This window comes from Oncorhynchus nerka, linkage group LG24 (genome assembly GCF_034236695.1).
Source record: "Oncorhynchus nerka isolate Pitt River linkage group LG24, Oner_Uvic_2.0, whole genome shotgun sequence".
In the NCBI taxonomy this organism is placed as follows: Eukaryota; Metazoa; Chordata; class Actinopteri; order Salmoniformes; family Salmonidae; genus Oncorhynchus; species Oncorhynchus nerka.
The window spans coordinates 57,114,306-57,141,338 of NC_088419.1; the positions used below are offsets into that span (position 1 = coordinate 57,114,306).

Below are 27,033 nucleotides of genomic sequence, written 5' to 3' on the forward strand. Positions count from 1 at the left end.
AAAACAAAAGCACAACCCAGAATAAAAGTGCTGAACACAGTTTACAGAAAAATAGCCTTTGTTTAAAAATACATACAATCAGTAGCATGTTTTTAGTTTAGTTTTTGTTAGCAATAAATTATTTTAATGTGATACTTCAAAAAAAACATATACTATTTTTTTTTTTTTTTTTTTAAGCTGAAGAAACAAGGATGGTTACAGTTATACAAAAATGCAATCCATCAAAAGGTCAGGAATACAACAAGCTTGCAACTCTCAATGTTAACAGACAACAGTAACTTGATTATGCCATTCTTAGTGCAAATTTCGGAAAATGAAAAAGACCTAGCTAAAATATAAATTGCAGTTAATTTTTTCAAACCGTGTTTGTCCGTTTCCCCAGGTTTATAAATGCATATTACTTCATGTGAGCGTTATACCACACAGTCCATTGGCCATAGGTGAAGCATGGGACACAAACTGTTAGATTGAGAAAATGTTTGGATTTATTGGAATGTGCCTGATGAGGAATTATATTTAGGACAATCTGAAGCACAAGAGAGCGAGAGAGAGGGCTATGAGATGGGTAACTACGAGAACACGGGCCTGAGCTATTGGATGTCTGGGTTATGTTTGAATCTGTCAGAAAGTGGGTAAAGAATCTGCACATACAAGTATATCCAAGTGCAAATCTGCTCAAAATCTTTGTCAGCATTAAAATGCATTTAAAAAAAGAAGACAAAAGATAATGTTCCATAAAAGAAACAGAATTTGATCTTTTCCCTAAGATAGCATAAACACTTAAAATCACCAACAATTCACAACACTTACCGACAAACAAACCCATCACAAGTCTCAAACATTTAAAAAAAAAAAACATTACAAAAAAATACAGCAAGAGTCGCAGCACAGAATGAAGAAATAAAATAGTACTAAAATGTGTATTGGTTAGTTTCACCACTGTTGTTAGGGAAAACAATAACATTTCTCTTAACTCCCCACCAATCAATACATGTCTAAGATTTCTTCCTGAGATTGCTATAATAGGTCAGATCTAGCCAGTAACTACAGGGGGATGGAATACTTTGGTATCTCTTTGCATTCTAAAGTTCTGGCAGAAGCTGTAAAAGTTGGAACGATTCTACTTAAGTCACAAGCAGAATCAGATAAAAGAACTGAAAAGAAACAAACCAACCACCCTGTACAGCACAGTGCAATATTATTTGGTGGCAGGTTATAAACATATTTTTTTGTTTTTATAATCTTGAAAACTAGAAACATCCCTGACCAAAAGTATCATCAGGATAACAATCTAAAAACAACATGTCCCTTAAATATAAATAACAATTATAATTATCATAATAACAAGGATGACAAAAACATCAAGAGCACATTGCTTTTATCCCCATCACAATGTTTATACAAAGTTCATAAGTATTTCAGATGTCTTTAACAACAGACTACGAGTAGAACAGAAAGAAAGAGGAATACAATTCTTACCATGCACAGGTGAATCTATAACCTTCGGCTGTGGGGCATAAACAGTACTTAGACTTCTAAAACATCTGCTATTCAAAATGTCTTGTTTATTGCTTTTGATTGGTTGAACTTACCCAGGCTTCTCATGAACAAAATACAGTGCATCCATTTCACAAAGACAGACAGATCTCACAGATTCTGAAATGTAATATACGATATACATATAATATGGACTAAAACAAATTCATATTAATATTGGTCAGAAAGTTGAAAACAAAATAACAAATGCACTCGACACTTTCCTGAGAACTTCAAATGAAAAGCAAACCATGGGTCACATCGTTGGATGAATGTTGTGTAGACTTAAAGTAGGATATTTGACACCATTTTAAAACCATCCACCCAATTGCATTAAACCAGCAGTATCTATCCCATCTAACCCCTGTTCTCGGTTTATCACAAGGCCTGGGAAAGCAGGGTTCCAACAGTCTGCCGATGGGCTGAAGAGACCGCTATAGTGTAGGGTCCACAGACAGGCAAACACATACTGAGTTGTGGTGTGGGGGCTATCCCTGGCCCACCACCATCAGATTCAACAGTGGGGTAAGTTAAATACAAATATAATAAATTAAGATGCCAATGCTTCGAATATAAATCTATACATTAGGCCTATATGGGTTTCAAAGACTACATTTAAGTAGGTTTCCAAAGGCACTGTTACAATGGCAGACTTTTCTTTCCCCCTCCCTTCTTTTTTTAAAAGCGAGACACAGGCGTGAGTGATGATAGAAACTGCAGGGAGAGGGGGACACAAGGGAGAGGAAGGGGCTAAAACTAAAACATTTCACCCCTATGAACCAATCTCACCTGTGTTGATTTTTCCAGTTTGAAGTTTTTGAGTGGAGCCCTTGGTTTAAACAAACCAAGCGTTGCAAGACAGCCCAATTCAAGTCGATGCAATGGTGATGAGGCAACACAGAAAAGCAAACACACAACAGATGTGCATGAAAGGCAGTTGGAAGCCAGCAACGTTACCAATTATACCCAACATAACCAGAAGGGGGAGCTGTGGTTCTAGAAAAATATGTTTATACATTGTGATTTCCTCAACAAAGCAACACAATTCCAACTGTGATGGATCATTTAAAAAGCAAATGCGCTTTTGATATTCTTAAAAACAAAATCAAACCCAGGTGGAATTGTGTTTCTTCAAATGAGTCAAGTCTCGGTGTAGAAACTGTGGTTTTGAGCCCCCCTACTCTCTCAATGAAGGGACCCGGCCAATTCCACCCGGGTCATTCGTTCACCATCTCCGAATGAGACCAAACCATTTGGTCTTGTGAACGTGCCCCTGGCCTGTGGATCCAGAGCCTGGAGAGGGATGGGGAAGAGAAGAGCACAGGACAGGCAGTGGTGTGACTAGGCCCTGAGGGGAGCGTTCCCGCTCAGCAGCTAGAGGACAAACAGACAGCCACACTGAAGAGGTTGTTACGCAGAGTCCCATTCGTTCGGCTGGTACTGGATAACCGACTGGCGGTCCGCACTGGTCCGCATCATGTTGTCCAGGACCTCGCGTGCGTTGATGAGTGTGTCCGTGCTGCAGTGGCTGTTGGCTAGAGGGAGGGGCTGCTGTTCTGAGGGGGCAAGGGCCGAGGAGGAGAAGTGAGAGGGGGTGGAGGGGGACGAGACGTGAGCCACTGTGTTGGAGGAAGAGGAGGAGGTAGAAGAGGTGGAGGGGTTAGTAGCTGTCTGGCTGGACAGAGAGTAAGGCAGAGAGTCTGGATGGTCAAGGATATAGTAGTCCTGGTGGGCGCTGTTGATTAAAGGCTGATCTGACCACTGCTGTAGCTGTGGTTGTATCTGCTGTGGCGACTGTAGCTGCCGCTGTTTGATCAGTGGTGGCTGTAGAGGTTGCTGCAGAATGTGTGCTGTGTTCTGGGCGGCGAGTGCGTGCCGCGATATCAGTCTCTCCAGGTCAAAGTCGGAGCCCCCTGTCAGGCTGATAAGGCCCAGGACTCCCTCCGTGCTGTCTGGGGAGGGAGAGGAGCTCACCGTCAGGTCCAGGACCTCCTCCCCAACCCGGAAGGGCTTGGTGGTGGAGGTTGGAGCGGGCTGCATTGGGGGCAGGGAGGGGAAGTGGTGGGGGAAGTGGGAGAAGATGCTGGCCATGCTGGGGAGCTGGTTGATCGGGCTGGGCTGGGGTTTGGGCTGTAGTAGAGGCTTGACCTGTAAAGGCTTGGCCTGGATCAGGCTCTGGTAGAAGTTCTGAGTCCTGTGGCTCTGAGACAGGCTGTGGGGCTGGCTGTAGGGCTTGGCAAGCAGGTGTATGTCCTGAAGCTGCCGCTGCTCGGCTAGCCTCTGCTCCTGGGCATGCTGCTCCCTCTCCTTGCGCCTCCTCTTTACCTCCTCATCCATTTTGAGAAGCTCCACTCGCACACGGGCCACGCAGTTTTCTGGGATCTTGATACCTAGGAGAGAAAGAGAGGGTATTAGGTTTACATTTGTTTATACAAGTCGATAATTTGGCTCAGTTGATAGCAGCATTGCCTGTTGTGCCGTTTGATTTTGGCCACTGAAAAAACACATTTGCCAAGACATTCAGTGATGGTGTGTGTGTGTGTGAATTGCATGAAGTTGTTGAGTACTCACCGACTTGCTTGTTACTATTTTTGGTTTTGAGGCGTACGATCTGCAGGATGCTGGAGCTGGTGATGTCAGAGACCACGTCAGCCACGCGCTTCCAGACACGTAGCAGTGCCCCGCACAGCATGTGGTACTGGCGCAGACGCATACCCTGCAGACACTCCTGTCCCTCCTCGATCTTCTTACACTTCCCGTTCCAGTTAGCATGGCTACATTTCCCAAAGGAGAAATTGAACTGGCTCTCCCAGCTGTCCTTGGCTTGGTCTGGGGTCACCTAGGAGGGTTAAACACCTGTTTGTATGTATATTGGACCTTACATTACAGGATAGAAACAGGGCTGTATTTCCTGTTTCACTACTTTGTTTATTTCACTAGAGGGAAACATACACTACAGAAAACCACAACAGAGACATTTCCCGCAAAACAACAAAGACAAATCTCTTTGCCATGTTCTGAGTGGAAACCTGTGTGCATGTCAGTAAACCCGATAGCTGTTCCTTCAGCCGACCAACAGACTTCTATCCGTGTGGGTGTGTCCCTGTGTGTGCACGGTGTGTGTGTGTCAGACTGAGCCCTACCTTGCGGTAGCGTTGCTGCAGGTTGTCCAGGCTCTCAGGGTGGGCCTGCTTGCCGATGTTGGGCTTGTAGACGATGAAGTTCCTCCCTCGGCCCTGCTCCGCCAGCAGCACACAAGGGTGGTTCCCCCGCAACTGAGGAACACATAGGAGACGGAAATTATTTTAAAGTTCTGTAAAATACTTTCATGTGTTTTCCTCTGGGCACTATTGAACTCAGTCTGTACAATTTTTTTAAACCACCAATAAATCAAATCAAGAAAGAAGCGGAAGATTTATAGTGCGTTTTACTGGGACAGTGGCAGTGTTAAAGTGTTTGCCTGGAGGGTAATTGTAGACTGAATAGTAATTTCTTTGTTGAATTGTAGTATGAACCAAGTGAATGTAACTACAGTATAATTAAAAAAAACAGCATCAGGAAGGACGAGACAGTGTATATTGTTCACTCTTGCCACTACAATTAATACTGAATAAAATTATCCTTCTTTAGGTTCACAATTCCATTCTACTCCCTTGATGTGGGATGAAAGAGCCCCACTCCAAAGAACAGAGAATTGAACAGAGGAAACTGGACCCATCTGAACTGTCATTCACCTCTGGGAAACAGCCAGTCTGGAAGCTGTTCCAGCGCTGATTGAGCCCTGAGGAGGTACAGGGACTCACAGTATCACAGGCTTCCTGGTACTGCATCAGTATGCGTGCTGGGACATGCAGAGCATCGCTCTCTGCTCTATGGTAGCCAGCTAGACTCACCTTGTAGGAGAGGTAGAAGCCTTCGTCAGGACTGTTGAGGTTCTGGGCCTTCTCGTAGGCCTCCTCCCAGGGCATCCCTCTATCCACGCTGATCTATAGGGGTGACAGGGCAGAGGGCAAAGGTTAGAGTAGCTGCCCTATGGGAAAGCAATACGCAGAAAGTACCCACTATAGGCATGAGTCAATATTCTAACACACAAAAATCAGTGCCCAAACCCACCCCCTCCCGCGCCTGCACGCACAGCTCTCGGTCCTGGTTGTGTTGGTTTGAAATGTCAACTCTAGGTTAGCCTGCAGCGAAGGCAAGGCAGGAAGCCGGAGACACTAGTAATTATCTATTTGCCTCTTTGGTTGTGTATGTGGGAAACACTACTCTTTTGTTGTGTCGCTTCAATGATAGGAAGTGTTTTGTTTTTATTTCTAGGTTTAGTCTCTGAGATGTAATGTCTACTTTTCAGGCCAGAGAAGAGGCAACAGGACTGATTTAGTTACAAAACACAGATCAGCATGTAAATCTATGTACATTTGGTACGAGGCGTCACTGCAAAAATATAGATTGATAATCATAATGTAAATCAAATCAAATGTATTTATATAGCCCTTCGTACATCAGCTGATATCTCAAAGTGCTGTACAGAAACCCAGCCTAAAACCCCAAACAGCAAGCAATGCAGGTGTAGAAGCACGGAATAAAGCATGAATAATATACCAATGTACCATGGGAGTGATGCCTACCTTGTAGAGCACAACCTGTCCGTCCTGGGGGTTACCCACTGTCATGAAGGTTTCCTGTTTCTCCTCATAGATTTCATCGTTACCTGGGGCCAGATCTGAAAGACAGGACACAGTGTTCCCAGTCAGGAGACATATCTATCATCTCTATACAGAGCCTCAGTACCATCATAAGCTATCAGCCTCATGCTTCTGTTCATGGAAGAATATTCTAGGAAGGCCAAATGCAGCACGGCGGATTTGTTTGAATGGTATGTGGAATGCTATTCATATGCAGCATATGGTTCTAAATGTGTATAGTTGGCCTTTACTATACAACCTAAGGGGCTCCAAAGTGGCACAGGGGTTTAAGGCACTGCATCTTAGTGCTAGAGGCGTCACTACAGACCCTGGTTCGATTCCAGTATCACAACCGGCTGTGATTGAGAGTCCAATAGGGCGGCACACAATTGGCCCAGCGTCGTCCGGGTTAGGGTTTGGCAAAGGGGGAGGCCGTCACTGTAAATAAGAATTTGTTCCTAACCGATTTGCCTAGTTAAATAAATACAAATTAAATAAATGAATATGGGAAAGTGCACCCTTTTATTGACTCAGGTTTTATGTGTAGACATAAAATATCCAAGCACCACTACCACCTCATGTTAAGAGTCTCCATACTGTAATGTAGAAATGCTGCCTAGTGTGAGTGTTGGAAATCTATACCTAAGATGCCCATGTCGTATTTGCCCTCCTTCTTGTCCTTTTCGATCAGGTAGTCAAAGTTGTCAGTGAAGTACTGGAACAGAGAGTTCTGCTTGTGGACCTCCAGGCCCAGGATCCTGTTGAGGAACTTGGTGATGCTGCAGTCTTTTTCAGTACTGAGACCAAAACGAGGCTCCTTGCAGAAGATGCCCACGTCCATCATGCCATGCTTCATGTCTGAAACAGGGAATAAAGTCATTATTTCAATGTAGCTTTGGACAGGACTTGCATAATGTTTGGGACACGCACTCAACATACCTCTGAAGAACAGGGAATCGCCCCCGGGGTAGCCTTTGGGAGGGGACACCTTGCTCTCAATGTGACCCAGGATGGCTTTGGTGATCTTATCTAGAGCCTTGGTACCATACTACAGAGAATACAGGTCATTTAAGAGGTCAGGACACTGTCCATCCCCCCAGAATCTCCAACACAACAAATCACAGGTAATGCCAATTTGACTTCTATACAAGCAGAAGCATGATCACTGTTGGCGTAATTCAAGACAGTGCATACCTTGTTTTCAAAGTTGTATTTGCTCAGGTCTCTGGACTCTGTGGCTCTCCTGTCACCGTGGGTCAATGCACCCTGGACATAGGAACACACTGTTAGCACTAAAGTCTTATATCACATACTGAAACACCAGCTACAAACACACATTTTTCTCAACTTCAGACACCTAAAGCATAGAGGCACTGAATTGACACCACTGCCAAAACATGTCAAATGCACAGATTGTGACTGAAGGTCCACTTGAAGCCAGCTGCTGCATTAGCTGGTGCCCACAAAGGAATGTTCTGGGATGAAAACAAAGGGGTGTTTCTGCCAGATATGAGGTCACTGCTCATCTGGAGGCAGCCAAACATGTATTCAGCGGCTAGGAGAGAGGGGAAGAAGAGAGGCTGGGTCCTGGCATGGCATAACCCATTCTGAGGCGGGCAGAGACACCTTCCTCCCCCCTCCCTTCAGAGAGAGAATGCAAATGAATGACTGGAGTAAAGACATTACAATATGGAAAACTGTCTCATAGGAATCTCATAATTACCCAGACCTGGGTGTGTTCCAAAGTCTGAAAATAACATTATTCAGACCAAAGGAGGACCGGAGGCCTTTCCTGGGTTTGAAATGTTGCGTGAAAGGTGTTTATGTGAACTCAGGTGACTATACAGAGCAGCTGGTCAATAGGACAGAGCAGTGCCTAGACAGGGTGTGATAGTGGGGGGGTGGGGGGAGAGCTATACTGACTACGGGAGAAATTGGTGGCCCCTGCTCCTAAGTTATTAGCTCAGCATACCAATCTTCACTCCAGTAAAACACAGACTTATTGGATGTGTAGTAGTTGAGGTAAGAGCCACACGTACCAGGCTCTCCAGTCTCTTGGCCACGATGGAGGCAAAACGTCTCTCCCCGGCCAGCTCAGAGATGAGGAAGATGTACTCTGGAGCCGTCACCTGGTTGGAGCGATGGGTACGACCTGGTGAATCACACACAGAGGAGGAAGACCAGTCAGAACAGACAGACTCAGACGGAACAAGTTGGTTAGGTTGATTTCAATGATGTATGAACAGAGGCTGATTTCCTGGTAAATCTGTCTCTGAATAGAGAAGTGTCTTACTAAGAGCCACCCAGCACATCTTTTCTATGGAACATATTTTTCCTGGAACACCTAGGCCACCTGACTGTTTGTGTGTGTGTGTATTGTTGTTAGTGTAAACAGTGTCTGTCAATCAGGCCCACGCATGCCAACCCACGCAGTAAGTTACTCCCCAAGGGAGCACGGCTGACGGGAAGTCAGTTAATTACTGCAAACAATTCATTCACAGACGCAATGTGTGTGCGCGCACAGGCCTGCTTTTCCACTGTTGTTGGGTGCAAAATTGCTGTATATCTAGCAGACAGCACCGGATATTAAGGCTAATTATATTTTTCTGATTTAGTCGAACACCTCTCTCCCTGCAGCCAGACAAAACTGCACCATCTCCAAATTAAGTTTCTCAGCATTAATAAATGTGACTCATTCTAATCATTAGAATGTCTCGCCTCCTTAGGTCCAAAAAGACAAAACATTTTAATTTGATATACATCAAATTATGAAATCTGTCTTTAGGGAAGGCCATTAGAAGAGGCAGCAGATACTAGTGAAATTACATTTTATCAGGCTAGGGTGAAACACATCTAGCAGTGGATTGTGTGAAGAGAGATTACAGGTTACACACACTGAGTGACAGTGTGACCCTGACCCTAGCCATGAACACGACCTAACCTATCTGACTCCTGACCTTTAACCCCTGTTCCTCTCCAGACTCACCAAACTGCTGAATGGCTCTGTCTGCACTCCAGGGCAGCTCCAGCGTCATATGGACCCTCCGACACTGGTTCTTCACCCGCTTGTCTGCCTGCAGGGAGATGCCCGAGCTGGCTGCCTCTGAGATGATGGCCACCAGCTGGGGAGAGGAGGAGAGAGGGGTGGAGGAGAGCGGGAAGGAGGTTAGCGGATAGAAAAAAAACACTAACACTGCAAGACAGACCCACAGAATAATGCTGTGGTATGCTGTCATAAGATATCACAGGATCGTGATTTTCTAAGCAAGAACAAACACATTCTGTGAGCGAGGCCCTTCGACTCACAGAGCCACTTGTGATACATGTTGAATGTTTCTAGAGGTTGCCTGGTGCTCAAATAGCGGTCCAGTCCAGTGTCTCACCTTCTCTCCGCACATGAAGCGGTCCTTCTCCTTAAGGTTGATGTGGTCGATGGTATGGCTCTGCTCCGCACGCGACTCGTAGCGCACGCTCCCGTCAGGCCGTCGCACCACACGCCCCTTACGACCAGTCATCTACAAAAGAGGTTAGAAGGCGTCAACGGAGAACTACAGCCCAGTTCGTATCCAGTATTCATCTCACCCTTTTTCTGATGGAGCCCTTACATTACACGTACTTCATTCAAATGTCTCTCTTTCAGAGTACTCTTTTTCTATCAGGTTGAATGGACACTTCTCTGCAACATATGGGTACGTACCTCCGAGACTTTCTCTGGACCTCCCAACTTGTCGATGAGTTCATCCAGAGTGTTCAGAGGTAGCTCCTTCCCCAGATCAGCGATCTTGTTCAGGAGGTCCTGCTTCATCTCCTCTATCCTGGCTGTAGAGAACCCAACCAAACCCAGACAGAGAGGCATGTTAACGACTGTAACCAGAGTCACACACAGTCATAAAACCACCAAGGAGAGACCACAGGAAGATGCCCCCCAAATGTCTGCCAAGTGTTTTTTACTGTCGACGAAGATGACGTCGTCGTCGTTGTTGTTGTCCAGCAGGGAGTCGGGTGAGGAGTTGGAGTCGGTGTCCATGCCGTCCGTGTCCGTGCTGCTGTCGTCACTGATGTTGATTACACCCCCCGGATCCACCATGGTGTGCTTTGGGAACTTGGGCTGCCGGCCCCTGGGCTTACCTAGTGGACAGAACGCACATGAGTGAATTCAGACTGTGGCTCAGTGGCTTCACCTGAATAGTCCATGATGAGATTTTAACCGGATGTGATGAGGCAACACTTTGCAACATATAAAAATAAAATTGCTATTATCATTATATAATAGGTGTGTAACGGTTCACCACGTATTGTGGTTTTGGGGTCCCACGGTTCGGTTTTTGGTAAGACAGGAAAATTAAATGCCACCCATAATGTTCAGCATTTGCAATGTTCCTGGCATGGTCTGTTGTGACCGGATTGTTATGTTGGGCCTTTCAAGTTTCCACTCGGACGCTGTGAGGTGGGACCATGTAGGATGTGGAAATTGAACCGTTATGACGTTGTAAATAACAGTTGGATGCATTCATGTGATTTGAACTTGTTGAGAACTGCCGATTGGCTAAATGGTTCTAAATGCTTCTAAACCAATTCTAGAGTTCAAAAACCACATTAATAGATAGCTTTTGATAAATAATGTTTTGTTGTTGCATTTAACTGCCCGGAAATACTGTTATAGAGGCCATTTCCTTAGTAGTTGACGTCAGAGGTCAGCATGTGGGAGAAGTGTGCGCTCAGGATGGACAAGTTTCCCACTAGTAATTACCAGTTTGAGGGGCCGTTAATGTGGTAAATTCCCACTTGGTTACAAACGCACCACAACACTGCCTCCATCAGATGCGGACTAAAGGGGGTGTGTCTGTAGCACGGTACATCTCCCGCTTTGGGGTAATCTCCCGCTTTGGGGTAATCTCCCGCAAGAGGGAAGTTCATAACATGTCTCTAGCACTTTCACAAGGTGCTAAAACCCCCTATTCTCAACCACCGAGAATGGGCGCATATCTGCGGTGTAAAAAATAAACATAGCCTACCTATTGCTCTTGTCATTTGTTTGGCCCAGGCAGAATCAGCTGCCAAGGGTGGATTGGATGTGGAGGGGAGACTGTTGTTGTCGTTTCTGACACGCTGATCAGACCACCCGCCTTGCATGCGCATACATTCAATCATTTCATCCAAACTGCTCGCGAACGTCAACAGGCGTCTGCATAGCCAGGCGGTATAATAGGACTTGGTTCTATTTTAAACGCTTGACGCAATGCAAGTCCCGCCTCTCCCATCTACTCATTGGTTTTTCCGAGCATATACCCACATGGGTGATTGAACGATGAACGAGGTCCACACTCTAGTCCAGTTGGTGGCGGTAATGCACCTTAAAGTTGCCAACCACCATATAAAATCCACAGAAGAAGAATGAACGAGACAAGATTAATCAAAGAAAAAAAAAAAAAACTAACTAGGTTTCCCCTTTTATCTTTGGATAAAATGTCGGTGTAGAGAACACACGATGTTGTGTGACCATACTGTACGCATTTCAGGTAAAACAACAACCCAATGTTAATCTCACAGGACAAATCAGCTAGCAACAGTAAGCTAGCTATGTTTTATATGTGTTTCGGCCTTAATATAGTTGGTTTTGGTATTTTAACCGGTGTGTCATGAACACGTCCGGTAGGGATAGACAAAATCAACATGCACCCGCGGAACTGGTTTGGTCATCATGTTAGCATTTCCGTCTTGCTCCGGTATACAGGGATGACGTAAATGTGTCAACATATTTGAGGTGTTGGCAGCTGCATATTCTCATTGAGCGTGGCATCATACCGTTAATGTGTTATCCACAACTCTCTGTCCATCGTCGTTGGAATCTATCGCAAACCACTCAACCTCGTACAGAACTAGTTCCCGCCTGCGCCTCACAAAAGGACAGTTTGAAATGTGCCAATTAAGATTTAAACTTTGATTACAGTTGTAATAGTTGTTTTAATAGAATCATCTTAGATTTACTCATGAGGCAGAGGCCTACAACGCAGCATACGCACATCCCATAGGCCTTGTGTTTTTTTTAATGTATTAGTTTGAGTCGTGGACAGAAGCGAGGTCCCCGTACCGTACGGTCGGTACTAATACCGTTACACCCCTGTTATATACGCAAACTCTTGACCTGACAACACAAATGCTAATTTAGACAAAGCACCTCACAGGGGGAGCGGAGAGCTCTTAGTATTTTAGTTGACGTACGTTTTCTCTTGTTTCCAGGCGCTTTCTCTCTCCTCGGCTTCTCAGAGGGAAAGTGTTTCTGTACCAGAGCTTTGAACACCCCCCTGAGGAGAAAAGACCAGACAGACAGACGGTTATCATCTGAATCTACCACTGGTGGAAGGCTGACAGGATGTGAGGATAGTTCTGACAGGTTATAGAGATGTGGGTGACAAGCTCTGATTGACCTTATCATATACATTTCATGTCTCCCAGGGTCAGACGGTCCAGACAGACAGAGAAGGTAATTTCCAGCCTGACACCAAGCTATGCTCCCGGGTAGAACATGACTGCAGGTAGAGATCTAGGATCAGCTTACCCTCCCCAAATCCTAGCCCTTAACCATTAGCTGGGAAAACAGATTAATTGAATTTGGATCAGTGTCTAGGGGAAGATTCATCCTACACCCTCAGGTAGTGGTGTTTGAGAAAAGTGACAGGTTCTAACTAAACCTTTGACTGAAGCTGGAGAGTGACAAATGGAATGTCTTTTAACTAGGAACCGGTAATGTACCCGGCAACTGATTCATGTGAAAACCACAGGCGCGTCAGACAGAAAAGTTCCGGTTACACTAGATGAAAGCTGTGGTGTTGTGTGAGAGGTTTGAGTCAGGGCTGAGACAAAGATCAATTTGCTCCAATACTGTACTTAACCAAGGCTTCAGAGAGCCAAGGACACAGGACTTACTCTGCTGCGGATACGAATCTGTCCAGGTGTCCATCGTTCTCATCCAGGACCTCTCTGGTTCGGGCCTCTCCTGTAGACTGTAGACCAATCACAATGCACTGGGGAGGGGAGAAACAAGACACGAGCAGAGTGTCACACTTAAACATATCAACAAGGAAAAACATGGCTCTATTTTCCTTGCCCATTCAAATGCAGGGATAATTGTGATAACGCCTCTTGGCCAGAGAATCCCATCTAAATGACAATCATGGTTAAATAAAGGATTAATAAATTAATACAAGTGCTGGTCAGTCTCACCTTGCCAGCCTCCAGCTCCTTATTGGCCAGCTCCACCAGGCAGCGGACCTTGGCGGCGATGCAGAGGTATTTGAAGAAGCGCTGGTGAGAAGACCAGAACTGACCCCACAGGGACTTCCTGCTGACCAAGCACAGCTCATCCGCTGCACGCATGAACACGGCCAGAGTCTCCGCCCACTGAGGACACACACATACAAGTCACATCTTTAGACATACTGTAACAGGGCAGTTACACACATCACTACACACACACACCGGTAAATGTACTAGCAATCACACAGTCTACACACAAACAAATGCAGTCATCGGTCACATTTCTCCACATAAAAACAAATCACACATTCTACCTACCTGCATGCACACTAGTGATGGGGGGCGAAAAAGAATCTGAAGTTAAATATATTATTTTTGCGCTAGTTGGTGATACCTGCACCAAAACATTAGTATTGGTCCTTCATATCTTACTTCCAGCCATGAGCCCTGCGCGTGATCGGGAGCGCCATTTCTAGTTTCTCCTTTTCTATTGATGAAGCTTTTGTCCGGTTGAAATATGATTGATTATTTATGACAAAAACAACCTGAGGATTGATTTTAAACATCGTTTGACATGTTTCTACGAACTTTTATTGTACTTTGACTTTTCCTCTTGATGTTGAGAGCGTACATTGTGCCTTTGGATTTCTGAACTAAACGCACCAACAAAACAGAGGTTTTTGGACATAAAGGAGGGATATTATTGAACAAAACAAACATTTGTCTAACAAGGAGACCTGGGAGTGCCACCAGATGAAGATCATCAAAGGTAAGTGATTAATTTTAATGCTATTTCTGACTTTTGTGAGCCTTCTCCTTGGCTGTATGGTTTTAGTGGCTAGGCACTGACCTAACATAATCGCGTCGTGTGCTTTCGCCGTAAAGCCTTTTTGAAATCTGACACAGAGGTTGCATTAAGGAGAAGTTTATCTTTAAACGTATGTTAAACACTTGTATCTTTAATCAATGTTTATTTCTGTAATTTGATGGCTCTCTGCATTTTCACCGGATGTTTGTTTGAGACAATGATAACTGTACATAACGTGCCAATTTCAACTGAGGTTTTTGGAAATAAAGATTAACTTTATCGAACAAAACACACATTTATTGTGTAACATGAAGTTCTTCGAGTGCCATCTGATGAAAATCAAAGGTTAGTGATTAATTTAATTGCTATTTCTGACTTTTGTGAGCCCTCTCCTTGGCTGGAAAATGGCTGTATAGTTTTCTGTGACTAGGCACTGACCTAACATAATCGCATGGTGTGCTTTCTTTGTAAAGCCTTTTTGAACTTGGACACTGTGGTTGGATTTACAAGAAGTTATCTTTAAAATGGTATATAATACTTGTATGTTGGAGGAGTTTTAATTATGGCATTTGTTGTTTTGAATTTGGCGCCCTGCAATTTCACTGGCTGTTGTCGAGGTGGGACGCTAGCGTCCGGAATTCAATCCAATTGAGCACGTCTGGGACCTGTTGGATCGGAGGGTGAGGGCAAGGGCCATTCCCCCAGAAATATCAGGGAACTTGCAGGTGCCTTGGTGGAAGAGTGGGGTAACATCTCACAGCAAGAACTGGCAAATCTGGTAACATCTCACAGCAAGAACTGACAAATCTGACCCCCACCCCTTTGTTCAGGGACACCGCAGTACTTAATGCAGCTGGTGGACACACCAGATACTGACTGTTAATTTTGACCCCCCCCTTTGTTCAGGGACACATATCCCACGTCTGCGGAACTTGTTCAGTTTGTCTCAGTTGTTGAATCTTGTTATGATCATACAAATATTTACACGTTAAGTTTGCTTTAAATAAACGCAGTTGACAGTAAGAGGACATTTTTGTTGTTGCTGAGTTTACATGCATACATATAGTGATCAATATGTTTGGAACATAAAATCACAGTATTGAATCGCAATACATATAGAATCGTAAGAATCTCATTACATATTGTATCGGCACCTAAGTATTGTGATATCGTACCGCGAGGTCCTTGGCAATTCCTGGACCTAACGCACGCATGCACACGTCTTCAGTCGCTCACCAGTTTGGCAGATTTGTTGTAGACCAGTTTGAAGTCGTCGTCCAGGCTGATTTCCTCAATGCGGAAGGACACCCCCGAGAAGCTCAGCTGTCGGGCGATGTACATCCCACTCACCTTCATGTCCATTGCAACAATCTCCATGGCGCCCACACCCCTGTCAACCAAAAAGGCAAACCACACAGCCTGTCAGCTATGCTGTATTCTAAATACCAGGACTGGTCTGGTAGCCAAACCATTACAAGATGTTATTCTCACAACACAGAACTCAACCCCAGGGAAGTTCTCCTGTGAGCACAGAAGAACGGCAGTTTCTTGCCTTTGACTTTCAGAACCATATTACATCGACAAAGGCTCCCTCTGCCTACCCATCCACCACCAAAACGGTCAACCCAACCATAGTTCTGCTACAACACAACAGAGGTAAGCACCTCTGATTCTGGGTCATACGAATAGAACTTCCGCACTCAACAACCCGGTCGCATTCCGCTTCGCTCCACAGGTAGTATCACATTTTCATTTCATTTCATTACAGTACAACGGTTTGATTTGTTTGATCGTAGCTAGCTACATAGCTAGCTACATAGCCGTCTTTGTATCAAAGATAATTGTGTAGTCTAGAGCGATTTTCTAGGTTAGCTAGCCAGCTATTGTCGTTCTTTTAACGCAACGTAACGTAATCAACACTGCTAGCTAGCCCCCGAATAGCAGCACTGTAGCCACTGCCAGCTAGCCTACAAAGTCAACAACGCAGCCACTGCCAGCTAGCCTACTTCAGCAGTACTGTATCATTTTAATCATTTTAGTCAATAAGATTCTTGCTACGTAAGCTTAACTTTCTGAACATTCGAGACGTGTAGTCCACTTGTCATTCCAATCTCCTTTGCATTAGCGTAGCCTCTTCTGTAGCCTGTCAACTATGTGTCTGTCTTTCCCTGTTCTCTCCTCTCTGCACAGACCATACAAACGCTCCACACCGCGTGGCCGCGGCCACCCTAATCTGGTGGTCCCAGCGCGCACGACCCACGTGGAGTTCCAGGTCTCCGGTAGCCTCTGGAACTGCCGATCTGCGGCCAACAAGGCAGAGTTCATCTCAGCCTATGCCTCCATCCAGTCCCTCGACTTCTTGGCACTGACGGAAACATGGATCACCACAGATAACACTGCTACTCCTACTGCTCTCTCTTCGTCCGCCCACGTGTTCTCGCACACCCCGAGAGCTTCTGGTCAGCGGGGTGGTGGCACCGGGATCCTCATCTCTCCCAAGTGGTCATTCTCTCTTTCCCTCCTTACCCATCTGTCTATCGCCTCCTTTGAATTCCATGCTGTCACAGTTACCAGCCCTTTCAAGCTTAACATCCTTATCATTTATCGCCCTCCAGGTTCCCTCGGAGAGTTCATCAATGAGCTTGATGCCTTGATAAGCTCCTTTCCTGAGGACGGCTCACCTCTCACAGTTCTGGGCGACTTTAACCTCCCCACGTCTACCTTTGACTCATTCCTCTCTGCCTCTTCTTTCCACTTCTCTCCTCTTTTGACCTCACCCTCTCACCTTCCCCCCCTACTCACAAGGCAGGAAATACGCTCGACCTCATCTTTACTAGATGCTGTTCTTCCACTAACCTCATTGCAACTCCCCTCCAAGTCTCCGACCACTACCTTGTATCCTTTTCCCTCTCGCTCTCATCCAACACTTCCCACACTGCCCCTACTCGGATGGTATCGCGCCGTCCCAACCTTCGCTCTCTCTCCCCCGCTACTCTCTCCTCTTCCATCCTATCATCTCTTCCCTATGCTCAAACCTTCTCCAACCTATCTCCTGATTCTGCCTCCTCTACCCTCCTCTCCTCCCTTTCTGCATCCTTTGACTCTCTATGTCCCCTATCCTCCAGGCCGGCTCGGTCCTCCCCTCCCGCTCCGTGGCTCGACGACTCATTGCGAGCTCACAGAACAGGGCTCCGGGCAGCCGAGCGGAAATGGAGGAAAACTCGCCTCCCTGCGGACCTGGCATCCTTTCACTCCCTCCTCTCTACATTTTCCTCTTCTGTCTCTGCTGCTAAAGCCACTTTCTACCACTCTAAATTCCAAGCATCTGCCTCTAACCCTAGGAAGCTCTTTGCCACCTTCTCCTCCCTCCTGAATCCCCCCCCTCTGCAGATGACTTCATCAACCATTTTGAAAAGAAGGTCGACGACATCCGATCCTCGTTTGCTAAGTCAAACGACACCGCTGGTTCTGCTCACACTGCCCTACCCTGTGCTCTGACCTCTTTCTCCCTCTCTCTCCAGATGAAATCTCGCGTCTTGTGACGGCCGGCCGCCCAACAACCTGCCCGCTTGACCCTATCCCCTCCTCTCTTCTCCAGACCATTTCGGAGACCTTCTCCCTTACCTCACCTCGCTCATCAACTCATCCCTGACCGCTGGCTACGTCCCTTCCGTCTTCAAGAGAGCGAGAGTTGCACCCCTTCTGAAAAAACCTACACTCGATCCCTCCGATGTCAACAACTACAGACCAGTATCCCTTCTTTCTTTTCTCTCCAAAACTCTTGAACGTGCCGTCCTTGGCCAGCTCTCCCGCTATCTCTCTCAGAATGACCTTCTTGATCCAAATCAGTCAGGTTTCAAGACTAGTCATTCAACTGAGACTGCTCTTCTCTGTATCACGGAGGCGCTCCGCACTGCTAAAGCTAACTCTCTCTCCTCTGCTCTCATCCTTCTAGACCTATCGGCTGCCTTCGATACTGTGAACCATCAGATCCTCCTCTCCACCCTCTCCGAGTTGGGCATCTCCGGCGCGGCCCACGCTTGGATTGCGTCCTACCTGACAGGTCGCTCCTACCTGACAGGTCGCTCCTACCAGGTGGCGTGGCGAGAATCTGTCTCCTCACCACGTGCTCTCACCACTGGTGTCCCCCAGGGCTCTGTTCTAGGCCCTCTCCTATTCTCGCTATACACCAAGTCACTTGGCTCTGTCATAACCTCACATGGTCTCTCCTATCATTGCTATGCAGACGACACACAATTCATCTTCTCCTTTCCCCCTTCTGATGACCAGGTGGCGAATCGCATCTCTGCATGTCTGGCAGACATATCAGTGTGGATGACGGATCACCACCTCAAGCTGAACCTCGGCAAGACGGAGCTGCTCTTCCTCCCGGGGAAGGACTGCCCGTTCCATGATCTCGCCATCACGGTTGACAACTCCATTGTGTCCTCCTCCCAGAGCGCTAAGAACCTTGGCGTGATCCTGGACAACACCCTGTCGTTCTCAAATAACATCAAGGCGGTGGCCCGTTCCTGTAGGTTCATGCTCTACAACATCCGCAGAGTACGACCCTGCCTCACACAGGAAGCGGCGCAGGTCCTAATCCAGGCACTTGTCATCTCCCGTCTGGATTACTGCAACTCGTTGTTGGCTGGGCTCCCTGCCTGTGCCATTAAACCCATACAACTCATCCAGAACGCCGCAGCCCGTCTGGTGTTCAACCTTCCCAAGTTCTCTCACGTCACCCCGCTCTTCCGCTCTCTCCACTGGCTTCCAGTTGAAGCTCGCATCCGCTACAAGACCATGGTGCTTGCCTACGGAGCTGTGAGGGGAACGGCACCTCAGTACCTCCAGGCTCTGATCAGGCCCTACACCCAAACAAGGGCACTGCGTTCATCCACCTCTGGCCTGCTCGCCTCCCTACCACTGAGGAAGTACAGTTCCCGCTCAGCCCAGTCAAAACTGTTCGCTGCTCTGGCCCCCCAATGGTGGAACAAACTCCCTCACGACGCCAGGACAGCGGAGTCAATCACCACCTTCCGGAGACACCTGAAACCCCACCTCTTTAAGGAATACCTAGGATAGGATAAAGTAATCCTTCTCAACCCCCCTTAAAAGATTTAGATGCACTATTGTAAAGTGGCTGTTCCACTGGATGTCATAAGGTGAATGCACCAATTTGTAAGTCGCTCTGGATAAGAGCGTCTGGTAAATGACTTAAATGTAAATGTAATAATCATATACATTTTAATTATAAGATAGTGATATAAATCAGGAAAAGGGCGTGTGGAATGAGGCCAGACCTCTTCTCGATGGCGTGCAGAAAATCATCAAAGGTCTTGAAAGGCGTGCCGTCGCCCCAGATCCCCAGGCGACTCATATAAATCATGTTCTTTGGCTCAGAGGCACCTGAAGGGCGACAGAGAAGCAGGGGTGAGATATTGATACAGAGAGAGCGAGAGACAGAGAATGAGTATAACTAAGAGACCCAGAAGAATTGAAAGAAAGACCGGGAGGGAGAGGAAGACAAAAACAGGCTGAATGAGATCAAGTGGGAAAACAGACAGGAACAAGTAGACAAACAGCCCTAAAGTACAGGCATTGTGAGAAAGAGCGATAGTGAAAGAGAAGACAGAGGTCCAGGTACAGTGTGAGAAAGGCCCACCTGTGGCACTGGCATAAACCACCCTGGCCAGGGGCAGCTTGTGCTGCAGGTCCAGCACGGCCTTGCCCATCTTGGTGGACGTGGCATTCTTGGCCTTGTGGCATTCGTCAAACACAATCTAGGAACATGGTCAAGGGGAAACCGCTGCTACAATGTGAACCTACCCAGCGTAAACATGCTGATTGAGCTAAACTTATGTTCAAGGATAATTGGTAGTCACTGGACGAGATGGCCATGCTAGACGGGCAATTTCATCAGGACGTATTTGTTCTTATTTTAGGGCTCGCTTCAGTAATAGCGGTTAGAACATGCAGTAGTTCTAGGATGGCCAGTGCATTGACTGGATTGTCAATTTACAACAATTCTATACGTAGACAGAAATCCTGATAGAGCCACGGACCCGGATAATCTACAATCAGATATTATCAGGTTAAGAGTGACCATGGTGGTAGTGTAGTGTATAAGGATACGACGCCGTCAAAGCCGGGCTTGCACCAGTCCAGGATCTGCTTGAGTCTGGTGCGGCGCTGCCCTCCTGCTTGACTCTCACCAATCAGAGCAGAGTATGTCGCAAACAGGACTCCTTCTGAGGTAGCTGTGTCGCCATACTTTATCTACAGAAAGCGACACAAGCAGAGGTTAAACAAGACAGCATTTGTACTTACAGACCCTCAGAAGACAACATACAGTAATTGTAATGGTTGTTTGACATATTCCTTTCTCATCGTCTCACCTTGTTTAAGGCATGCACAGGAATAGTGGGAGCATTTATGTCTTTGAGATCTCTCTCTGCGTCGTATTTCAGGTCATTGGACACACTGAACCTGAGGGGTGGAAGAGGAGAATGAGTGCATCTTTACAAAACAAGCATGACGCACAAGTGAAACAGGTTTATTTCAGAGTTGGTAGTAATCAATGGCACGGACTTTCATTGATGGTTTCTAATGCAGGTCACAAAGGCCCCAGTCTGACGCAATATCCATTACAACTAACGTTTTACAATCGAAACCACTCAAACTTAAATCTATTAGGCAGGGAGACACCCACCTACGTAATGGTAGGATATAACTATAAGGTAGGGAGAAACAGAGCTAGGCTGGGTAATGTATTGAGTGTAGTAATAGTAGAAGGAATATAGTGTCTTACCATAGTGCTTTCTTCCTTCCTTTAAGGTAATTCTCCAGGATGATGCCGGCCACCGTACGGCCCTTCCCCACTCCGGCCCCGTCTCCTATCAGGAAGCCTGCTCTCTGGTTGTTCTGCAGGATCACCTCATGTTGCTGGGAACACACATGGCGCACAGTGTTCACATGTGTATACAGACATACACTATGACTAACGTATACATGTCATATTGAAGTCATTTAATAGACAACGTGACTTACAATACAAGCATTCAATTAAACAGCAGGATAATATATTGAACAAATACTGAACATAGAAACTCCACAGCTAAAGTAGGCAATACAGTAGAAAGCGTTTAAAGACATTGTATAATATACCCTTTATTTATGAACCACACACTTTTCCAAGCACTTGAACTTGTTCCTATACACACATTATCGGTAACTAACACTTCACATTGTAGTCATTTAGTCGACACTCTTATAAAAGACAGGCATTTAATAAAACCACCGCATACTATTGAACAACTTACACAGAGAGGTATCAAAAGCACAGCTGAAGATAACACTAAATACAGTTTCTAAAACATACTTGAACTTGTTCCTGCCAGACCAGACGGGTGAGGTCAGAGGTGATAAAGGTGAGTGTTACCTGGCAGGCGTAGATGATGGCCTCGAGTTGCAGGGCAGAGAGCAGGCCACAGTTGATGGTGAGGTTAGGAATGGATAGAGTGTAGGTGATGTCAGGAGGAGGGACGCTGGACAGTGTGTTGGTCTCCACCACTATGTCTGGGTGGGAGATCCCTATGGTAGCTGAGGAAGGACAAAAGAGGGAGATCATTTAAATGTTGAACAGACAGGCAACATTTTACTAAATCCCTCACAGACTAACTATCAGTATCAGATTATATTATTATTCCCTGCATGAGTAGTTGTGTACTAATGTCACTGAAAAATATGACTAATTGCAAAATTCTAATTCCTTCCAAAGAAAAACACAAAAACAGCCACCAGGACAACATATTGTGTCTTGAGAGTAGTGTCGGGAAGCATACATTTGGATGGTTTGTAGTCGGCGTAGGTGTCTACATGTCCCAGCTCCTCTGTCTCCTCCTCCTCCTCCTCCTCTTCTGCCGGAGTCTGGGTTCTCTGAACCTGCATACGCAAAGGGATATGGGTAATGTAGTTCATATCATGTCTATTATTTGCCTCCTGTCCATCTACACTGATATGATAAAACTGGACAAGTGAAAGCAAAGGGCCCCTCTTTCCAGATCAGTGCAGATGAGGAAAATAAGTAAAATAACCTCAACAAACTGGACAAGACAGAAACAAGATAGATATGAGGTGAAATAAAAAAAAATTAAAAAAGGTCTAAATCATAGTGAATGGTTACAGGTCAACGGGTTGACAGAGCTAATTAACTGATCATTAGCTGACCTACAATTACTTGTCCTGATGCTCATTAATAAGGCCATTAAGAGCCTGAGTGGATAGATTAGAGAAATAGACTATTGTTTGGAGGAGGGGCTCACTAAGAGTGACAGAGAAGTTAACTGTTTTACTCAATATATTTACACAATATTTCAAAACCGTTTTTTGTAACGTCCGCAAAAAAGGCAGCAATAATTCATGTGGGTTTCAAGATATGCTAAACTTATTTTTAAGTTAGTGTGGCATATTTAAAATGATGCAGTCAGTTTTAACTCCATCTCCACATTCGTGTGCTTTTCAAAATGGGCCTCAGTCAGTCACTTGACTAATTTAGGTCGGATTAAATTTGGAGGGTTGAGGCTACCTGGTATCCTCCCAAAGGTGGGGTGCTGATAATGGCAGAGATATCCTCCAAACTGCTCAAACCCTGAAACCTGTTGGCATTTAGCTGCAGGGAGAACAAACAAAAAACAAGCATTCAAACAAATGAAAAGATGCAAGTCACACCCGAGTCGTGTGAGTCATGAATGTCAGAACTTCTGGAACAACAACATAAGTGACATGTCTGCTTGTTAGTGAAAGCCAGCGGCAACAAAGGGCACAGAAAGTGTGTAGAATACATAGATAAATAATGGAGAAAAGAACAATAGAATCAATAGGAAAAACACAAAAACAAATAACATTTTCCGACTTCTGAGTCATATTCCCTAACATTCTCTCTTTCGGGAGATTAACCACTGATCCAGGGTCAGATGTGTTTGAGGCAACATTTACCTACTGTACATGACGTGTATTTGAGAATTGCTGTCGAGTGTTAAGCACACAGACACTTGGTCTTGTTTTTAGAGTGAGCATGTATGTGTGAGTATGAACATAGTGGTGTTAGTTGGCAGAGATATTTTTATCTAGGTAGTAGTGTGTGGTGATGCATGTATGTGCTGATGAATGTCTCATTGTTTTGTGTGAGAAAAAGAAAACAATGTGAGAGAGTGGGTGTGCTACATGAATAAAATAAATAAATAAAAAGTCCACATAAAAAGTAAGAGGGAGTCTGTGTGTAGTCAGGTCCCCTCACCTCCAGCTGGCTTTGTGCTGGTGTGTTTATGTCCCATAGCGTAGGCACGTGGGCCAGGTTGTCTGCGTGGATGAAGTCCTGGGCATCGGCGTACTCTGACAGAGAGTCGGCCGGAGAGGAGAACAGAGAGTTGTTGGAGAGGTCATCGATGCAGGACAGGTCCTGGAGACACAGAGATGGCGACAGACAAAACATGTTAGTAAGATCCCTCCTTTCTGGATCAACTAAGTGATGGACCCTTTTCATGTTGCAGCAAATTTAGTGGGGTATAATAAAAGGACACTTAAAATCTTTGTACTGTGAAATTATGACTTGGTTTATACAGTAGTACCCTTTAAAGCAATGTTATGATTAGAAAAAGAGATACAATGCCGAAAGAAAACCGTGTACAAAAACTAGTAAAACATATGCAGTGTGTTTGTGCGTGTGTGCCTGATACGTGATGTAAGACGTGCGCTCGTAAATGTATTTGTTTATGCATGTGTAAGTTCATGTACTGTACGGGAGTACATAAATACAATACATGTGTAGGTAAGTATGTGTATAGTTTTCCCACAGTATGATTGGACGGTCGGTCATTGGGAGAGGCTCCCACACCCCCACACTTCTTTTAAGTGGAACCACCCAGAGGCCCAAGAATCAACTAGGCCCAGTTGTGCAGAACAAGAGCAGCAGCTCCAACCAAAGATGAACCAGCAGTCCAAGACTGATACAAACCATGGAATAAATAAAAAAGACTGACCAGGGAGAGCATGTAGGATACACTGTCCAGCACAGTAGAAGGGTTGTTCCACCAAGTCGGTGACCAATTTGGTGATATTTTTTAAATTAACATTCTGCCATAAAGAGCACATGATTGACTTCATAAAAAAAAAAAAAGATTTCAAAAAAAGAGTTTTTCCCCACCCAAAGAGGTTAAATAAAATGACTATAGTAAGTGTCTAAGTACCAAATAAAGTAACAGTGTTGACCGTAACAGTGTAAAGATTTACATGTCAAATCAGAAATAAATCTTTGTGTTAGGGAGAATGTAAGCTGTGTGCAACAGGGCGGGGCAATTGAATGAAAGCTTTGCGTTTCATTTTTTAAATTTATTGTTAAAACATTTCTACAATGTCTATCTACGCTTCAATCACGTGGACTGGGATATGTTCCGCACTGCGTCCAACAACAACATTGACGAATACGCTGATTCGGTGAGCGAGTTCATGACAACATGCATTGAAGATGTCGTTCCCATGGCAACGATTAAAACATTCCCAAACCAGAAACCGTGGATTGATGGCAGCATTCGCGTGAAACTGAAAGCGCGAACCACTGCTTTTAACCAGGGCAAGGTGACCGGAAACATGACCGAATACAAACAGTGTCGCTATTCCCTCCGCAAGGCAATCAAACAAGCTAAGCGTCAGTATAGAGACAAAGTAGAGTCGCAATTCAACGGCTCAGACACAAGAGGTATGTGGCAGGGTCTACAGTCAATCACGGATTACAAAAAGAAAACCAGCCCCGTCACGGACCAGGCTGTCTTGCTCCCAGGCAGACTAAATAACGTTTTTGCCCGCTTTGAGAACAATACAGTGCCACTGACACGGCCCGCAACCAAAACCTGCGGACTCTCCTTCACTGCAGCCGACGTGAATAAAACATTTAAACGTGTTAACCCTCACAAGGCTGCAGGCCCAGACGGCATCCCCAGCCGCGCACTCAGAGCATGCGCAGACCAGCTGGCTGGTGTGTTTACGGACATATTCAATCAATCCTTATCCCAGTCTGCTGTTCCCACATGCTTCAAGAGGGCCACCATTGTTCCTGTTCCCAAGAAAGCTAAGGTAACTGAGCTAAACGGCTACCACCCCGTAGCGCTCACTTCCGTCATCATGAAGTGCTTTGAGAGACTAGTCAAGGACCATATCACCTCCACCCTACCTGACACCCTAGACCAACTCCAATTTGCTTACCGCCCAAATAGGTCCACAGACGATGCAATCTCAACCACACTGCACACTGCCCTAACCCATCTGGACAAGAGGAATACCTATGTGAGAATGCTGTTCATCGACTACAGCTCGGCATTCAACACCATAGTACCCTCCAAGCTCGTCATCAAGCTCGAGACCCTGGGTCTCGACCCCGCCCTGTGCAACTGGGTACTGGACTTTGACGGGCCGCCCCCAGGTGGTGAGGGTAGGTAACAACATCTCCACCCCACTGATCCTCAACAGTGGGGCCCCACAAGGGTGCGTTCTGGGCCCTCTCCTGTACTCCCTGTTCACCCACAACTGCGTGGCCATGCACGCCTCCAACTCAATCAAGTCTGCGGACGACACTACAGTGGTAGGCTTGATTACCAACAACGACGAGAAGGCCTACAGGGAGGAAGTGAGGGCCCTTGGAGTGTGGTGTCAAGAAAATAACCTCACACTCAACGTCAACAAAACAAAGAAGATGATTGTGGACTTCAGGAAACAGCAGAGGGAGCACCCCCCTATCCACATCGATGGGACAGTAGTGGAGAGGGTAGTAAGTTAAGTTCCTCGGCGTACACATCACAGACAAACTGAATTGGTCTACCCACACAGACAGCATCGTGAAGAAGGCGCAGCAGCGCCTCTTCAACCTCAGGAGGCTGAAGAAATTCGGCTTGTCACCAAAAGCACTCACAAACTTCTACATATGCACAATCGAGAGCATCCTGTATCACCGGCCTGGTACGGCAACTGCTCCGCCCTCAACCGTAAGGCTCTCCAGAGGGTAGTGAGGTCTGCACAACGCATCACCGGGGGCAAACTACCTGCCCTCCAGGACACCTACACCACCCGATGTCACAGGAAGGCCATAAAGATCATCAAGAACAGCAACCACCCGAGCCACTCCCTGTTCACCCCGCTATCATCCAGAAGGCGAGGTCAGTGCAGGTGCATGAAAAGCAGGGACCGAGAGACTGAAAAACAGTTTCTATCTCAAGGCCATCAGACTGTTAAACAGCCAACAACATTGAGTGGCTGCTGCCAACACACTGACTCAACTCCAGCCACTTTAATAATGGGAATTGATGTAAATAAATCACTAGCCACTTTAAACAATGCTACTTAATATAATAATGTTTACATACCCTACATTATTCATCTCATATGTATATGTATATACTATACTCTATATCATCTCCTACATCTTTATGTAATACAAGTATCACTAGCCACTTTAAACTATGCCACTTTGTTTACATACCCTACATTACTCATCGCATATGTATATACTGTACTCGATACCATCTACTGCATCTTGCCTATGCCGTTCTGTACCATCACTCATTCATATCTTTATGTACATATTCTTTATCCCTTTACACTTGTGTGTATAAGGTAGTAGTTTTGGAATTGATAGGTTAGTTTACTTGTTGGTTATTACTGCATTGTCGGAACTAGAAGCACAAGCATTTCACTACA

At 45.7% G+C, this 27,033-nt stretch overlaps 1 protein-coding gene across 5 annotated transcripts in view; it reads right to left on the bottom strand.

Annotated features, from left to right (window-relative positions):
• Nucleotides 1-467: 467 nt before the first annotated feature.
• LOC115108266 (protein strawberry notch homolog 2-like) overlaps nt 468-27,033 on the bottom strand; it is a 118,235-nt gene continuing 91,669 nt past the window's right edge. For 4 of the 5 annotated variants that reach the window (XM_065008992.1, XM_065008993.1, XM_065008995.1 and 1 more), the window contains 26 exons: nt 23,585-23,746; nt 22,874-22,957; nt 22,131-22,230; nt 21,728-21,888; nt 21,098-21,231; nt 20,685-20,775; nt 20,422-20,565; nt 19,952-20,069; nt 19,590-19,695; nt 15,523-15,676; nt 13,446-13,622; nt 13,149-13,246; nt 12,444-12,526; nt 10,173-10,349; nt 9,919-10,040; nt 9,605-9,736; nt 9,208-9,343; nt 8,261-8,373; nt 7,416-7,487; nt 7,161-7,269; nt 6,864-7,079; nt 6,165-6,259; nt 5,430-5,522; nt 4,680-4,811; nt 4,108-4,375; nt 468-3,926 (listed from right to left, as the gene is read on the bottom strand). In XM_065008992.1, the coding sequence (XP_064865064.1) occupies nt 2,947-3,926; nt 4,108-4,375; nt 4,680-4,811; nt 5,430-5,522; nt 6,165-6,259; nt 6,864-7,079; nt 7,161-7,269; nt 7,416-7,487; nt 8,261-8,373; nt 9,208-9,343; nt 9,605-9,736; nt 9,919-10,040; nt 10,173-10,349; nt 12,444-12,526; nt 13,149-13,246; nt 13,446-13,622; nt 15,523-15,676; nt 19,590-19,695; nt 19,952-20,069; nt 20,422-20,565; nt 20,685-20,775; nt 21,098-21,231; nt 21,728-21,888; nt 22,131-22,230; nt 22,874-22,957; nt 23,585-23,746 (4,257 nt within the window). In that variant the 3' untranslated portion in view covers nt 468-2,946. The remainder of the gene's footprint in view (nt 3,927-4,107; nt 4,376-4,679; nt 4,812-5,429; nt 5,523-6,164; nt 6,260-6,863; nt 7,080-7,160; nt 7,270-7,415; nt 7,488-8,260; nt 8,374-9,207; nt 9,344-9,604; nt 9,737-9,918; nt 10,041-10,172; nt 10,350-12,443; nt 12,527-13,148; nt 13,247-13,445; nt 13,623-15,522; nt 15,677-19,589; nt 19,696-19,951; nt 20,070-20,421; nt 20,566-20,684; nt 20,776-21,097; nt 21,232-21,727; nt 21,889-22,130; nt 22,231-22,873; nt 22,958-23,584; nt 23,747-27,033) is intronic. The other variant, XM_065008994.1, reaches the window with a different exon arrangement.